Below are 16,489 nucleotides of genomic sequence, written 5' to 3' on the forward strand. Positions count from 1 at the left end.
AGGACTAGGAAGGACGATGATCTGGCCTCTGCGTTTCTATGACTGGGTCTAAGGACCCACAAGGGCTACAGGGAAAAAACAACTGGGAGACTGGGAGCTCTGGGGGGCAGGGACATTGGTCTGGTGTGTGTTTGTTCAGTGCCTAGCACCACGGGGTCCTAGCCCATAGCTGGGGCGGGGGGGGGGGGAACTGGAGTGCTACCGTAATACACCTAATATGGGCTCCTGGCTAGGGCTCCTGAGTGCTACTGTAATACACCTACTATATAACGTACAACACCTAATGCCATGGGGTCCTGGTTCATGGCTAGGATGCCTGAGCGCAAGCGTAATACACTTAATAGGGGCTCCTGGTTCATGGCTAGGGCTCCTGAGCAGTATCGTAATACACCTAATGCATAACATACAGCACCTAGCACAAGAGGGTCCAGGTCCATGACCAAGGCTTTAAGGTGCTACTGTAATACACCTAATATGGGTACCTCGTACATGGCTAGGGCTTGGAGCACTACCGTAGTACATGTAATATATAACTAATAGATAACTTCCAACACCTAGTGCCATTGGTTCCTGGTTCATGGCTAGGGTGCCTGAGCATTACCGTAATACACTTAATACATAACATACAGCGCCTAGCACAACAGGGTCCTGGTCCATGACCGAGGCTTTAGGGTGTTACCATAATACATCTAATAAATAACAATAATTTTAGCCCTCTGATCCAGCAAAGCACTTAAGCCTGTGCTCAACTGTAAGCCCTGATTTCAAATGGGACTGCTCCCATATTTACAATTGAGCATGTGCTCAGGCCCTGGAATGCCTCACAGGGACCACCACCCTTTTCCTTGTTACTGTGTGTGGTCGCTAACATACGTATATTTGAAATGAAGCGTCAAATGTAATGCAAATAGGAAGGTGCCACCTCACCCGTGGGCTGCTGCAGAATAGGCCCCAGGAAGTAGGAGAACAGAAGACGTCTGTATTGCTTTTTAATGTACCAAGCCACCCCTGCAGCACAGGGAGAAGCCAATTCGATTTGAGGATCGACTTTTTAAAAACAAACTTAAACCACCGGGGGAAAAAAGGCCAGAGAATTGCCTGTTAGGAGAGAGCATTGTCCCGTGAGCTCTGGGGGGCAGAGAGCGTCTCCTTTGTTCTGTATCTGTGCAGTGCCCAGCACAATGGGGTCCTGATCAGCAGCTGGGATGCCTAAGTGCTACCGTAATACACCTAATAAAAGTGATCAGAACATAAGTGGGAGTCAGGACTCCTGAGTTCCATTCCTTGCTGCCAGTCTGTGCCTCAGTTTCCCCACATGAAAGGGGCATGATACTTTCCTCCCTCTGGGAGAAGCTTTAAGATCCTGGGTTGAAAGATGCTAGATGAGCCCGAAGCACTGACTTCCTCCGACACTCTCCACTTTCCCGTGTCCCGCCGAGAGCTGTGTCTCACCCTTGTGCTCATCCCCAGAGACAGAGCAGACCTCGTGCTGGGAACCTTTGGCAGTGGCAACATGACAGCTCCCACTGTGAGTGACCCCAGCAGTGTCTGTGGATACAATGAAGCGGTGATGGGGGTTTCTAGGAATTGTTTGGAAACATCCTTCTTCCCTGGTGATTTATATCCCAAGTCAAAGCCATGAGAAGATGCAGACAGGCCGTTCCTGCCCCCGCTGCCAGCCTCATCCCAAGAGATCGGTCAGCCTTGCTCGGTACCGGGCCCGGTTCCTGGGGGTATCTCACTTGTTGGAGAGGCTGAGAAGTCAGCATGGAGGCAGAGACGGTGGCTCGTCCTCGTCAGAGTCAAACTCCACGTTCTCGTCTTTCACCCACTTGCCGGAAGTGTCCTGGATCCAGCCTGAGCTGAGGGAAGGACAGACAGTCAGAGAGTTACAAACACTAGGACAGGTGGATGCTAACTGAAGAAGACTGAAGGATGGTGTTAAGGAGATGGTTTCTCTGCTGACATGGCACAGGACTCCTAGGTTCTATACCCAGTTCTGTCAGTGCCAGTCTCTCCATCCCACTCCCTGTGCCTCAGTTTCCCTTCACCTGTGAAGCCATCCCTTTGTAAAGCATTTGGAGATGGATGGATGAGGAGCGCTGTGCGGGACTGCATGCATGAGAGCCCAAGAACTAGATGGGCAGAGCCATGGAGGACAGATGGTAGATTATATCCCCGGGCTGGCCCCCAGCAATGGGCTGGAGAGGACTTTGGGGGCTTTTCCCTTTGCTGAGTGTTGAGATGAGCTCCTACCACTCAGCCCCAGGGATCGGACCCCTGCCGATGCACCCTGCTGCTATGCGGGGAACAAGCAGAAGCCAGCTCACCTCCTGAGCAGGAGATAGTGCTCCAGAGCTTGGCGCTTCTCAGGGCTGATGGCTTCAGGCTGGGGAGACAAGGAGGATTTTCCTTTGCTGCTTCTCTTGATCCTCGCAGCAGGTTCCTTCTGCAAATCTAGAATGAGAAGAAAGGGACGCGATGAGGCTGTGAGGCCTTGGAAGGTCGGGATGGAACATCGCTGCCCACCGCCTGGCACCTGTGCAGAGAGCTCATCACCTCTGTGGACGCACTTAGTTCCGAGCCAAATCGGCGGCTCATGGGAGGCTGAGATCAGGGAGCTCATGTGACAGGGGTAATGGCACTTTGTCACTCAGGGTTGTGAGCGGCACTACAGATCACTGTAGAAATGCAATGAGAAATGCACCCCCCAAGGGAAACCAAAGCTTGGGGATTTGCCCCAACGCAACATAGCAAATAAATGGTGGGGAGAGTAAGAGAACCCAGGAGTGTGGAATTCCAGCCCCACCCCACCGCCCACTCTAACCACTAGACCCTACTCCCCTCCCAGAGCTGGAGATAGAACCCAGGAGTCCTGACTCCCAGCCCTGCCCCACACTCTACCAGGCAAACAACAGCAGTGGAATTTCCTGAGGATTGCAGAAACATATGAGCCACTACAGTGAGACAGGTGAATGGTCGATTTAACTGTCCCCAGGCGCCTCAGTGGAAGAGGCAAGACCCCAGAGCCTGTCAGGCTCATACCTGCTCGAGGGCTGGCATGTCCAGGAAGCCGCATGGAGTGGGGGGCGTCCGCAGCGGCACATTCCTCTTCACCTCTCGCCACGGAGCTTTCCGGCTCTGCCGGCTGCTTCCCAACAGCACTCCCGAAGGCAGTGGGGGCAGCAGGCTCCCTCCCAGAAGAACTAACGCTTGAGCTGCTGCCATCGGACCTAAAACAGACAGCAGGTCCCCTGCGACTAGTGTTGACCAGCTGCCCATTGTGCACAGCCACAGTGACAACCAGGGATGGTATCTTGCTGTCTAGAGCCCCATCCGTCAGAGGACCCCAAAGTGATTTCTGGACAGGGAGTAACCCGCACAACTCCCCACGTAAGGAAAATAAATATTATCCCGGTGTTACAGAAGGGGAAACTGAGGCACGGAGGGGACATGACCAAGTCAGTGGCACAGCTGGACACAGAACCCAGGAGTCCTGATCCCCAGTTCCCTGTTCTAACCACCAGACCCACTCCCCTCCCAGATCTGGGAACAGAACCCAGGAGTCCTGACTTCCAATCCCCCTGCTCTAGCCACCAGGCTTCACTCCCTTTCCAGAGCTGGGAAGAGAACCCACGCATCATCTCTTCTAGTCCTCTGCCCTAACCACCTAAGGCTGGGAACAGAACGCAGGTCCCCTGCTCTGACCATTAGACCACACTCTCTTCTCAAAGCTGCTGCCTTTACATGATACGCGTTCCACTGCTGAAATATAAAGCAGACATGGAAGAGACTTGCAATCCCCCGCTCTGAAATCATTCCCACTACACCCGGAGCCTGGCCTACCAGGAAAACGACCAGCTTAAGGATTCAGGGCCAGATCCCCAGCTGGTGTAAGTCAGCACCATGCCACGGACATCCACAGAGTTATGCTAACTGACACCCACTGGGCGAATGGCCCTTAGAGAGGAACAAAGCAGAAAAGCCTGCTGTGGGCAGATGTCCAGCAGATGGTGGCGCCACCCAGCAGCAAAGACCTTGCCAAGGTTGTGCCAGGCTCTCGTACCAGCCCCCGATGCCATGGCGAACCCTCAACCCGAGCTGGCAGGGAACGGATAGGTATTACCTGTTCCTTCGGCAGCAGCTGTTATAGGGAGAGGCTTTCAGCAAAGCGTTCTGGGCAATCTTCCTGGTCTGAGCCAGCAAGGGTGCAGGGAACGCAAGATCCTAAGGAAAACACAGACAAGCTCAGGACAGCCAGCCGGGTAAAGGTCGTGGGAGGGGTTCCCATAGGGCGCACATGCCAACCTGCGTGCCCGCCTCCTCTGCCCGCAGGAACTCCTGCTGCCACCGCTTCTGCACCTCATTCTCATGTGACCGCTTCTTTCCGTAGAACGTCTGCAGGCCTGGGACACAGAGAGAGACAGACACAGGTAATCCAGGCGCGAGACTCTCGCCAGGCAGTCTGCCACCCAGCCAGGGTTACACTGCCAAAGGGCTGCCTAAGTGGCTGTCGGTTTGGGGTGGCACGGACTGCCCCCTCCTGCTGTGTCTCAGGGGGATGGATGGATGGCTTTGAGCAATCCAAGCACTATAAAGGTCCAAACCTCGCTGGGACATCTCAATCTGTCTTCTACCTACCAGCACCACTGACTGCCCCTGAGCTTTGGGAGTGAAGCTGGACTCTTCCTTCCTCCTGCACCATCCCCACTACCCAGGGTCTGCAGCTCCCTGAGGAACTGAGCCCTTAGGGCTGACTTACTAGCTACGTGTTTCTTGCCGGCCCTATGGACCGTCAGCATGTCAAGTGTGTCAAAGACTGGACGGTGGAAACACACTGTGCAGGCGTATCTGAGAGAGAGAGGAAAAACAGTCACATCAAGCCGGGAGCATCCCCCGTCACGCACACCTATTAGGACAGATGCCCCCCAGCCCTTATCAGCGTTAAGAGACACAGCGCAGTTGGTAACACTGAGCTGGAAGAGACACTAGTTACATCCACTAGAATAAATTACCATGATTCTCAGATTCACCCAGCGCAGTGGGACCTCAACGAACGTAACTGGCTGAGGCTCTCAAAGCACAGGCAGCCAGGTTAAGTGTTACTATTCCCATCTCACCCACGGGGAAACTGAGTGATTTGCCCAATGAGTCAATGACAGAGCTGGGAAGAGAACCCAGGTATCTCGACTCCCTCTCCAATGCTCTGCATGCTGGACCACACACCTTCTGTTTTGTTATCCCCAGTTTGCAGTTGAGGAAACAGGTCAGGACAACGTAAGTGAGAACCAAGGAGAGTCAAGAACTGAACCCAAAATTCCTGGCTCTGTGGCCACTGGACCGTGCTCATTCTCTGACAGACATCCAAAAGTCTGAATGCCGAGCCAACCGGTCTGAGTGTGTAATATTAGCCAGAGGCTCTCTGGGGGACGTATGGCTCTTTTACATCTGAAGAGAAATGGGAACTGCAAAGCCAAAATGAAAACTAAAATTAAAAAAAACCCAGATCAGCTTCAATATACAGCCCAGATCCCAGCACCCCGGATTTTGGTGGTGTTTGAAATCCAGATCTGGGTCTAACTTTTACAGATTGTCCCTATTTTTATAATGGGCCTGAGCAAAACATTCCTGAATGCTGGGTCCTTGGAAATCCAGATCTGAATTTAATAACAAATAACAACCCCTAGCTAGCTCTTATCTAGTGCTTTTCATGAGTAGAGCTTGATAAAGGAAGAGCAGTATTGTTATCCCCATTTTACAGATCGGAAAACTGAGGCACAGAGTGATGAAGGGATTTGCCCAAGGACACCTAGCAGGCTGTAGCAGATCAGGGAAGAGAACCCAGGTGTCCTGATTCCAACTCCAGTACTCTGTGCATTAGGCCACACTGCCAATTTTGCAGCTTCAGTCCTCAGAATAAATAAATACACTAATTAAAGAATTGAACCGATTCAAAGGATCATGTTTCAATGTGGGCTTTAGGCTGAGGTTGGATTTTATTTGACCCGATCCTTATGGCATACGGTCTTCTCAGAACCATATTGCTTGCTGTTGAATGGGTCTAACGCACCTGCCGTTCCTTAGCAACAGCGCCTCGTCCTCTGGGATGTAGTTTGCCAGCAGATCTGCAACTCTTCTTTTCTGAATAAACGAACAGGCCACGTTACTGAGGAATCAATCTCTCTGGTGTAGGCAGCAGAGCAACTGGCATCAGTGTGGCCATAGATCAATAAGAATAACAATCTCTAGCTCTTATCTAGTGCTTTTCATCCGTGGGTCTCAGAGCGCTTTACAAAGGAGGCTGGTAGCATTATCACCATTTTACAGATGGGGAAACTGAGGCATGGAGCAGGGCAGTGACTTGCCCAAGGTAATCCAGCAGGCCAGTGGCAATGCTGTGAATAGAGCCCAGAGCAGCAGGGATCGGGGGTGGGGGGGAAGAGGAGCCAGGGGCCGAGAGGTTTTGGGGTGGTTGGAGAGGGCCAAGAGGTGTTAGGGGATCACCTTGGGGATGGGAGAGTGGTGAGGGGGGGAGCATTGGGGTGACTCAGGGGTTGAGAGGGAAGCTTGGGGACTGCTCTGGGGCTGCAGGGCAGTGGGAGGGCTGGAGGGAGCCAGGGGGCGGGGAGTTGAGGGGCTTGCTCTGGGGATGGGGAGAGCTGGGGAGGGGTCACGGGAGCTGGGAGGATTGGGGGGGGTCACTTTGGGGAGGGATTGAGGAGGAGCCAGGGGGGTCCCTCTTGGAATGGGGGGAGCTCGGGGTAGCGGGGAATTGACGGGAGCTGGGGGATCGCTTTGGGGATTTGGGGAGCCAGGGGGATGTGGGGGGACTGAGGAGGAGCCGGGGGGGGTCACTCTGGGGCTGTGGGGAGCCGGAGGGATGGGAGGCTCTGGGGGGACTGAGGAGGAGCCGGGGGGGTCACTCTGGGGCTGTGGGGAGCCGGAGGGATGGGAGGCTCTGGGGGGACTGAGGCGGAGCCGGGAGGGATGGGAGGCTCTGGGGGGACTGAGGCGGAGCCGGGGGGGTCACTCTGGGGCTGTGGGGAGCCGGGGGGCTCTGGGGGGACTGAGGAGGAGCCGGGGGGGTCACTCTGGGGCTGTGGGGAGCCGGGGGGCTCTGGGGGGACTGAGGAGGAGCCAGGGGGGTCACTCTGGGGCTGTGGGGAGCCGGAGGGATGGGAGGCTCTGGGGGGACTGAGGCGGAGCCGGGAGGGATGGGAGGCTCTGGGGAGACTAAGGCGGAGCCGGGGGGGTCACTCTGGGGCTGTGGGGAGCCGGGGGGCTCTGGGGGGACTGAGGAGGAGCCGGGGGGGTCACTCTGGGGCTGTGGGGAGCCGGAGGGATGGGAGGCTCTGGGGGGACTGAGGCGGAGCCGGGAGGGATGGGAGGCTCTGGGGGGACTGAGGCGGAGCCGGGGGGGTCACTCTGGGGCTGCGGGGAGCCGGGGGGCTCTGGGGGGACTGAGGCGGAGCCGGGGGGGTCACTCTGGGGCTGTGGGGAGCCGGGGGGCTCTGGGGGGACTGAGGAGGAGCCGGGGGGGTCACTCTGGGGCTGTGGGGAGCCGGGGGGCTCTGGGGGGACTGAGGCGGAGCCGGGGGGGTCACTCTGGGGCTGTGGGGAGCCGGGGGGCTCTGGGGGGACTGAGGAGGAGCCGGGGGGGTCACTCTGGGGCTGTGGGGAGCCGGAGGGATGGGAGGCTCTGGGGGGACTGAGGCGGAGCCGGGAGGGATGGGAGGCTCTGGGGGGACTGAGGCGGAGCCGGGGGGGTCACTCTGGGGCTGCGGGGAGCCGGGGCGGGGTCGCTCTGGGCACCTGACGCGCCCCGGCCCAGGACAGCTCTGCGGAGCCGGGGTGTCCGACCCCGCTGCCCAGCCCGACCCGGCCGCTCACCTGCAGCACATTCAGCTGGCCCGAGTCATCCCCCTCCCGCTTGAAGGACATGGCGGCGCTCCGCGACCCCCGGCCGCGGTAACCATGGGAACTGCGGCCACCCAGCACTTCCGGTTTGGTTCACTTCCCGGCCTACCCTTCCCAGCATGCCTCTTGGCGCTCCGCGCGGATAGGCCCCTTGGGCTAAACCTCCCATGAAGCATTGAGAGGGGCCGAGGAGGCGGGGCATGCTGGGAAATGTAGTCCCGGACCCTGGCCCCTCTCCCCTGCGGCGTGGCTTGTGGTTGGGCTGGGGGGAATGTTCCCCATTGTGCCACCTCTCTGGCCCCACGCGGTTATGGGGTGGGAGGAGCTGCCAGGGATCCTGGGGGGGGGGCAGGCAACGAACCAGGGAGAGACCACATGTCCCAGAGGTCTTTGCGTGGGGTGGGAGGGGGACGGGGCTGGCCCCGCCCCGCTCAGCTGTTGGGGACCCGCTGAGCGACACGGGAGGCTGCGGGCCCTGGCTGCTCTGCAGGGGAGGGGCCGCTGGGGGGTGGCTGGGTCCGGGGGAGCGGCTGGGGTGCGGGGGGGCTTGCCCCTTCCCCCGAATAAAGAAGGAGCTGGGGAGGGGACAGAGAAGATTGAGGAGGACCCCCCCCATCCCTCTCTGGTGTAAGGGGTGGGCAGGAAATTGGGGGACCTCCCTTCCATCCCCTCCCCCACCTGTTCAGCGTGGGTGCGGAAATTGCCCCCCCCCGCCTGTGCCCTGGAGTAAAGGCTGAGGGGCGAACAAGCAGGAAAGCAGAGAGCGTTGTGGGGGGGGCTCAGAGTGGGGGAGCCCTGGCCTGGCTGTTTACTCTGCTCGAGGGGGGTCCTGCCATGAGCACCCCTCAGGAAAGCCCCCCCAGAGCCCGGGCACCTCTGCTGCCCGCACTGGTGCCCCACTGACTGGGGGGGGGGAGGGATGGCCTCCCCCTCCAGGCAGGGGTCCCCTGGAGGGGCTCGGCTGCTCTGCGGCAGCAAGACCCGGTCCTACGGCAGCCTTGTCCAGTCCATGTGCTCCCCGGTGAGGGAGAGGAGGGTGGAACATCGCCTGGAGCCGGGGGACACCTTGCAGGGGCTGGCGCTCAAGTATGGGGTTACGGTAGGTCAGCGCGGCAGCTTTTTATTGCAATCAGGGGGGTGCAGGTGACCTGGCAGGAGGGCCCCAGTGAGGTCCCCCGGTTAGAGTGGGGGACAGAGTTCCGGACTCCTGGCTTCTCTTCCTTGCTCTGGGAGGGGACTGGGGTCTTGTGGATGGAGCAGGGAACTGGAAGCCAGGTCTCCTGGGTTCAGGGTGGATTTAATTTACATCAAATTGACTTAAATCATTATTTAAATCACTAATCAGGAAGACTTGATTTAATAATGGATTTCTGCATAAAAGTGCATTCTTGTTCGTTGTTATAACCTTAATACACAACTTCACAACTCAGATAGATGTAGGTTTCATTTTTAGAAGGTATACACCATACATTTTTAAAGTGATTTATTTTGAAAACTTTTCAGATTAGTTTTACAGCTATATCAGAAAATGAATGTTTGGTTATTTCATTTACCAAAGGTAATTGAAGCAGATATTTATGAAGTCATTGGGAGGTGAACTATCTCCAATTCAAGAGATTATTCATTAATATTTGGAGAATTTTCTTGCCATGCTGTATTAGGAGGAGAACTTCACCAGACAGACATTTAAATTGTTTTATTTAACTAAAACAACAACATTAAGTATTCTGGATTTTTTTCTTCAACAGCAAACATATAATATTTTACCAAAACAAGCATATGAATTTTTGAATTTAGTTAAACATTCAAGTTTTTTAAAATCAGGTTTGTTTTGGTTAAAAATTGTTTTTAGCTAAAATAAATAAATGAATGTTAAACCCCCACCCCATCAAAAAAAAAAATCGACCATGTCAGCCAGGTCAACATGAGAAACTTAAAAAATTGGTTTCTGCAGATAACTCAGTTGTCTTCACCTTCATTTTCCTGTTTGTTCATAATCTGGAAAAGAAAAACAGGCTTTCCTGCTTTTTCAGGTACCAAACAATTTCTCAATTTGGAATAAGAAAAGGAGTACTTGTGGCACCTTAGAGACTAACCAATTTATTTGAGCATGAGCTTTCGTGAGCTACAGCTCACTTCATCACTACAGCTCACGAAAGCTTATGCTCAAATAAATTGGTTAGTCTCTAAGGTGCCACAAGTACTCTTTTCAATTTGGAATGAATTAGTCCAAAGGAAGAAAATATTTTTTCTACACCGGCAGAAGAAGCTACTGCTGTTAAAAGTGAGATTATCACTTCAGCAGTCTCTGAATCCAAGTGCTTAAGTGACTTCCACCAGTTCACTGGTGTGACTTTCTTTAAAACATCATCAGCAAACATATTTCTTGAATGGTTCTTATTCCCAAACTGGGTCTCTTTTATGGGTAAATTGTTTAGGTTAATCTTTCTATCTATACAAAATTGGGTTCCTAATCCATGAACTATTAGAACTCATTACAAAACTTTTCTTGAACATTACTTGAATATATATTCTCATATTATAGAATTAGAATTTATAATCCCTAATCCATGATGAGATATCTGAGCTATAATGTGTCTTAATTAAAACTATCTTTAGATAGGTTTTTTCCTCAAAAGGAATTTTAATACAAAAAAATCATTGATTTTTATCCACCCTGCCTGGGTTCTACTCCCCACTCTGGGCCTCAGTTTCTCTATTACAAAAACCAAGTTATTGCTATTGACCTATCTTTGGTAAAGCGCTAGCTATCTGATTTCAAATTGCCACAGCACTGGTGAATGCTCCTCAAGCTGCCAGCTCTCCATTTCCAGGCCCTCCTGAGGACGCTCTTAAGGGATCCCCTCAAGAAATGTGCGAAACAAGCAATTATATCTGTAGAGTGAATCCTTCCCCTGGGTTTCCTAATGCGTCCTGACTTTCATTCTTCCCCTTGTAGGCCCTGATTCTGCAGCTTGGCTCCAGATTGATTTCCCCCCCCCCCCCATTTTGTACAGTGCTTGGTGTGTCTTGGAAAAGGAGCTCTGCCGAATCATTTAGCGTTACCCCTTTTCAGTTTTGTTTGCCGAGTGTCTGGGGTGAAGCAGGGAGGGTCCTGTCATGAGCACCCCTAAGAAAAGGGGCACTGGGAGGAGTCACCTCTCCAGAGTCCAGGCACCTCTGATCCCCCTACAGTGAGGACTCCTGGCTCTTGTTTGAGGCTACTCCAAAACACATAATGAACCCTAATAATTGATACTGCTCCAGAGCAGTGCCAGGGGACTGGCTGCGAGATCAGAGACCGAGTCCCCACCCCTAGGACTCTACAATCCAGCACCCTGATTGTGGAACTCTGAGCGGGCACCCCTCTGGAGTCCCTGGGGTGTGGCGGTAAGGGGGGGTGCACGCGGGGCTGAATGTCTGGAGTCTCATGCAGGATCAGGGCTCCGACCCTGCACTCGCTGTCTCCTCTTGATCCCCTGTGCGTGCGGCTGCCTCCTTGTGAGGCTGATGTGACCCTGGTAATGTGTGCACACACACACACACACACACCGCTCTCACATCTTTCTCATTTCCTGTTTTTGCAGCTTTCTGTTCCTTTGGCCTCATGTGGCTCTCGGGGAGGGAGGCGGGGGGCAGAGATCAGTTTCTGCTGCAGAAAAAGCTTGCCCCGTATCACCTCCAGCCTGCCCGGGGCCTGCATTTGTGATCAGGCAGCAGATGGCTGTTGAGTGACTCTGGGAGTGTAGCAGTTTGAATCTTGACAGGCCCTGCAGCCTGACAGCACCAGTTCAGTCTTCCCCATGACACATGCATGCTGCCCCCTGCTGGTGTGCTCCTGCCCTGCAGCTGGAGGGGCTGGGAAAGCGGGGAGCTGTCTCTGGGGCTGCCAGCCAGGGGGGCCAGCTGTGTTTGTGTGACAGATGCTGAGAACCTGCCAGCTCATTTTGCAGGAGCCCAACAAGCCACCAGTCAGGCGGAAGGGAGGGTCTTTCGGTCTCTGGGCTGGAGTCGCGGCACGTGCCATGGTGGTGGACTCCCAGCCTGTCTCCCTCATCCACCCCTGGCTGAGCGTAGGAGGCAAGTGTGCTAGGGGGTCCTCCCTGCCTAACAATGGCACGCCTCTCTTCTAGCCACTGGGACAGCACAGTACTTGCCTGGCTGCATTGAACACCATCCTCCAGGGGCTTGGTCAGTTTCCCTCCCCCTCCTATCGTGGCATTCAGGTTCCAGCAACCCCCTAACCCGTCTCCCTGCCAGCATGAGCCCGGCACCCGCAGCCCAGATCACATCATGCGCATGCCTGCCCTCATTGCTCTGTTTGCTTACTGGTGCCCTCCACCCCATTTCGGTGGTGCCATGATATTAGGTGTCCAGCCTGCAAAGGAGCTTTAGGGAACAAGCCCTGGATCAGAGGCTGTTGTTCTCCTGGTGTATAGAGAAGGGGGTTGGTGACGTGTGTCCCAGGCCTGGAGGGGTCACAGGTGCTTATGGTCTCTTCCCAGATGGAGCAGATTAAGCGGGCGAACCGGCTGTACACCAGTGACTCCATCTTCCTCAAGACGACACTGCACATCCCCATCCTGGTGGAGCCCAAGCAGATGGCGAACGGCTTAAACCTGGAGGAAGAGGAGGCGGAGGAAAAAGCCAGGCGGCCTGCCACAGGGGAGGAGAAGCCGGTGCTAAAAAATGGCCCTGTGACCAGCACAGGTGCCACCCCCTGCCACGACCTCTCGGCCGCGGATTTCTTAAGGAAGCTCGACTTGGAGATCAGCCTGTCCAAGAAGGCTGCAGTGAAGAAGCTGCGGGAGGGGGAGATCGCGTAAGTGCCACCTTGAGGTTACTGTCGCGCCAAGCCACTAATGCAGTGCCCGGGCTGTATGGGTAGAGGATCAATCCCCAGACCTGCTCGTAGGCCCCTGCCAGCTGCGCTAAAGGAGAATCTCCCCTGGCTGCCCTTGGGTTAGCGCTTATATCCTCTGTGGGGCTGCTACAGGGCGAAGTGACCCCACAAGTGCCAGCTTCCTCCTGCAGGGGACGCAGTGATGCCTGAGTACCCCCCGCTCAGGTTTTACGTGCCCCTTGGCGGGGAGGGAGAAATTAAAGCCCCAGTGAATCAGGCGCCATGCTTGTCAAAGTAAAAGAGCCCAGCGCCGAAGCCTGTGAGATCCTCCATGTCCTGCCCCATAGTTTGCTCCTCCCCAGCCCCCCAAGAAACCCACCTACCCAGGGGTCCCCAAGCCTGAGGGGCGGTGCCCTGGCAGGGGCTGTAGTGAATGGAGGTCGGAGAGTGAGGGGTCGTTCCTTGCTGATGGCGGGGAGGTGACGTAGCCTCAAGCTTTGCCCCCCCCCCCCCGGTGCCATTGGCGACTACGTGCCATGCTCATGGCAGCTAGGATGGGGGAGTAGAGACGTGCACGGTGGGGAGTTCTCTGAAGGCGACAAACAGCAACCCAGGCACACACAGACATGTTTGCTTTGATGCTGTTTGTTCCCAGGGCCCCTCCCTCCCCCAACTTCATCTCCCACTGGCGCTGTGCGGGCAAGAGATAAGAGCCAGGAACTCGTGTCCTGCCGGGCATGTGCCGCTCGCTGCAGGGCGTCGGGGTGGGAAGGAATTCATGGGGGGCACTGGGATGTTTCCTGGGTTACTCCAGGGAAACGGCCGTCGGTCGCTGCTGGAGGAGGGGGAGATGCTGGGTTGGATGGGGCCTGGGTCTGATCCAGGCTGTCAGCACCTACCTCCCTGTGGGTCGTGGGGCAGACCTCCCTGTGCTGCTGGAAACGGGGATTGACAGAAGCCGCTCAGTTATTTTCCTCCCTTCTGTGCAGTGCTGCAGGGGGGTTAAACAGCCAGTGCATTAGCTCAGGGCACAGCCAGAGGAGCCCGCGGCCACCGTCTCCCCTCAGTCGGCTGCTGTAGAGGGAATGCCCTTCTCCTGGCCTGGGAGTCTGGCACAGCTGGGCCTCTGAGGACTGTGTTAGGGGAGCTGGCTGGGCTAAGGAGCCGGCCGCTGCTTGCCATTGACTAGCCTCTGTGACCACTAGAGGGCGCCGTTGCCTGCGTTGAAGATCTCTGCAGTTCCTATCCCAGGCCTGGCCCCCCAGCTCAGGCAGTGCCCCTCAATCCTGACCTGCAGCCCCCTCCTACCCCAGCCCTGGGCCCCAACCCTCCAGCTTGGGCATTGCCCCTCAATCCTGACCTGCAGCCCCCTCCTACCCCAGCCCTGGGCCCCAACCCTCCGGCTTGGGCATTGCCCCTCAATCCTGACCCACAGCCCCCTCCTACCCCAGCCCTGCGCTCATCCCCCAACCCCAGTTGTGCCAGCGTCCCTCAATCCCAGCCCCAGAAGTCCCAGCCCATGGCATCCTCCCCACAGCTCTGCTGATTCACTCCAGCCCTAGGTTACTTTGTAGCTTTGAACAAAGATCCCACAGGGATTATACAGGCCTCCCTACACCCTCCCCATCTGTACTCTGTCATCTCTGGTCCGTTGCACCCCTAGGTACCCCACTCCCCGCGCTGGCCCAGTGTGTCTAAAGGGGGCTCTTCCCTGGATCCTTCCCAGCCCCAGCACAGGGTGGTGTGTCAGTTCAGCCCCCCCCCCCCCCCCCGAGGAGGGCATGGCTGGGGGGATCCCTGAGCAGGGCCCGTCTGCGGTGGTCATTCCCCGTCCAAGATCTAACTCCCTTCTCTCTCCCCGCAGAATCGCCAGGGCTGAGCCAGGAGCCAGCAGGACCTGCTCCTATCAGAGCGAGCCCTCGCCTCACGCTCAGCAGCGCTCCCTGCTGGGCCCCGTGCCACTCACCAAAACCACCCGGGCTGCCACGCTGCGGGACCAGGAGGATGAGATCTTCAAGCTCTGATGGGCGGAGCCTTCTTTTCCTCATGGACTCGCCTCTCCCGTCCTAGCTGGCGCGTCCAGCCACGGGGAGAAGTGGGAGCGGCGCAGGGTTTGTGACGGCCCTGCCAGGGCTACGGCCCTGATCCTGGCAAGAGCCTGCATGAGCCCTCCCGCTGCCCCCGCCTTTGCGCCAATCTGCAGAGGGATGGGCTGGCTGCAGAGGGATCGGTGTATGGGGGACGTTCTCTGGCGGGGGGGGGGCATGCACTGAGGTGTGTTATGGGGGTGACTGGCAGAGCACCCCCTTGGGGCGGAGGTGTCTTGGCGGCACGCTCTAATGTCCGGCTTTTTCTGCACTGCTCTGCTCCTTGCTGGCCTTTCCCACTGCCGGGCTCTCAGTCCTGGCTAGAGCAGCCAGAGCTCCCCATCCCAGCATGCCAGCCTCTCCCTGTCCCGTCCTGTCAGGTCACCTGCAACCCCCTTGGGTCTCCTTGGCTCCCCCGCTCAGACTTTAGGGAAAGGCCTCGGGATCAGGTCCTCCGCCCTGCCCCACCCCCCATCATCTACTGATGCCCCTCAAACCCGACCTGCAGCCCTCCCTGCTCTTCCTGTTGTGGGACCTTGGCCTTAAATGAAACAGGTACCTTCACAAGCCTGACGTCCTGTGGGATGGCAGGACTCCCTGGCAGCTGATCCCGTAGGATGCCTGGCAGGCAAGAGTCAGCATCACCGCCAGCGAGCCCACAAGGGGTCGGGCTGATAATGCTCAACTCCCTCATGGGAAGGGCTCAGTATCTGCTGTGTTGAAACCCAGCCCCTTGGGCCTGAGCCGAAATCCGCCCAAGTCTTTCCATTGGGACCTGGCTTGGGGGCCAAGGGGGCGAATTCCATATGCTGCTTGGCTTCCTCACCCCGAAAGCGATGGGTACAACCCCTCCCACCCCCACTCCCCATGGATCTGTCCCCTGAGTCTGCCAGAGCTACTCAATGACCTCTCACTGCTTAGGATTCCTCTTAGCCCAGCTCTGGGGGAGGGAGCTGGCATCTGGCCCTAAGCCCAGCAGTGCCAGTCCAGCTGTGGGGGAGGGAGCCGGGGTCTGTCCCTCCTTGTGTGCCATTAATCCAAGGGCTGACCAATCCTTTCCGCCCATCTGGCCCCACTGGGGCTGTATGGGGCCCCTGAGAGACTAGTGCTGCTGATCGCCTGTTAATTTGTCTCTTTGTTACTGGGTGTGAGAGGGAAAACACTCAGATTGACTCTCAGCTCCCAAGCTGGTGTTTCAGGTGGAGGGTAGGGCAGGGACAGCTAGTGGCTTGTAACTGGCGTTTGTGGGCCAGGGGTGAATGGAGGACTCCCAGAACAGCCCCTCTTTGGAAGGCGTTAGCTGCTTGAGCTGAGCCAGTAGCCCCAGACTCTGTGTGGGGCAGGTAAGCTGGATTCCGATTTCCCTGCTCGTCTGTTTAATTCAGCCGTACTGATTTGGAACTCTTCGCTGTCCAGTACGGCCCAGCTCTGGAGAGGGAATCGGAGTTAAAAATAAAACCCTCCCTTGGGTTCCTCTTTAAAGCCGTCTCACAGCTGAGAGGCCCAGATCCTCTTTAAATAACTCTGCCAGGTACTTTTCAGGCTCAAGATTGAGATCGGCCGGCTGCTAAGGGACCTGCAAATAAAAGTGTTCCATCCTGATTGCTCTTTGAACAAAACACGCAACATGGCTCCGTGGTAA

At 56.2% G+C, this 16,489-nt stretch overlaps 2 protein-coding genes across 4 annotated transcripts; one reads left to right on the plus strand and one right to left on the minus strand.

Annotated features, from left to right (window-relative positions):
- Nucleotides 1-972: 972 nt before the first annotated feature.
- On the minus strand, nucleotides 973-8,023 carry SCNM1 (sodium channel modifier 1). Of its 3 annotated transcripts, none has more exons than XM_084613944.1 (8): nucleotides 7,891-8,023; nucleotides 6,071-6,141; nucleotides 4,763-4,851; nucleotides 4,309-4,406; nucleotides 4,127-4,227; nucleotides 3,046-3,233; nucleotides 2,331-2,457; nucleotides 973-1,862 (listed from the first exon to the last, which is right to left on the minus strand). In XM_084613944.1, the coding sequence occupies exons 1-8, from the start codon at nucleotides 7,939-7,941 to the stop codon at nucleotides 1,763-1,765; spliced, it is 825 nt and encodes a 274-aa protein (XP_084470070.1). In that variant the 5' UTR covers nucleotides 7,942-8,023; the 3' UTR covers nucleotides 973-1,762. The 3 variants fall into 3 exon arrangements, with proteins under 3 accessions (XP_084470070.1, XP_084470071.1, XP_084470069.1); XM_084613945.1 differs by having other exon boundaries at nucleotides 973-1,857; nucleotides 3,046-3,254; XM_084613943.1 differs by having other exon boundaries at nucleotides 3,046-3,254.
- A 426-nt stretch (nucleotides 8,024-8,449) lies between these two features.
- On the plus strand, nucleotides 8,450-16,473 carry LYSMD1 (LysM domain containing 1). Its single transcript, XM_084613253.1, has 3 exons — nucleotides 8,450-9,016; nucleotides 12,423-12,739; nucleotides 14,625-16,473. Exons 1-3 carry the CDS (start codon nucleotides 8,837-8,839, stop codon nucleotides 14,782-14,784), a joined length of 657 nt encoding a protein of 218 aa, XP_084469379.1. The 5' UTR covers nucleotides 8,450-8,836; the 3' UTR covers nucleotides 14,785-16,473.
- The last annotated feature ends 16 nt before the right edge of the window (nucleotides 16,474-16,489 follow it).

Source organism: Lepidochelys olivacea (assembly GCF_965140295.1).
Source record: "Lepidochelys olivacea isolate rLepOli2 genome assembly, chromosome: 24".
Classification (NCBI taxonomy): Eukaryota; Metazoa; Chordata; order Testudines; family Cheloniidae; genus Lepidochelys; species Lepidochelys olivacea.

Bases quoted from the DNA above. Each gene is read 5' to 3' on its own strand.
- SCNM1 (XM_084613943.1), bottom strand. From the start codon at position 7,941: ATGTCCTTCAAGCGGGAGGGGGATGACTCGGGCCAGCTGAATGTGCTG. The intron at 6,142-7,890 runs GTGAGCGGCCGG...TCGTTTATTCAG, and splicing joins GCCAGCTGAATGTGCTGCAG to AAAAGAAGAGTTGCAGATCT. The intron at 4,228-4,308 runs GTTGGCATGTGC...TGTTTTCCTTAG, and splicing joins CAGAGGAGGCGGGCACGCAG to GATCTTGCGTTCCCTGCACC.
- LYSMD1 (XM_084613253.1), top strand. From the start codon at position 8,837: ATGGCCTCCCCCTCCAGGCAGGGGTCCCCTGGAGGGGCTCGGCTGCTC. The intron at 9,017-12,422 runs GTAGGTCAGCGC...GTCTCTTCCCAG, and splicing joins CGCTCAAGTATGGGGTTACG to ATGGAGCAGATTAAGCGGGC. The intron at 12,740-14,624 runs GTAAGTGCCACC...CTCTCCCCGCAG, and splicing joins CTGCGGGAGGGGGAGATCGC to AATCGCCAGGGCTGAGCCAG.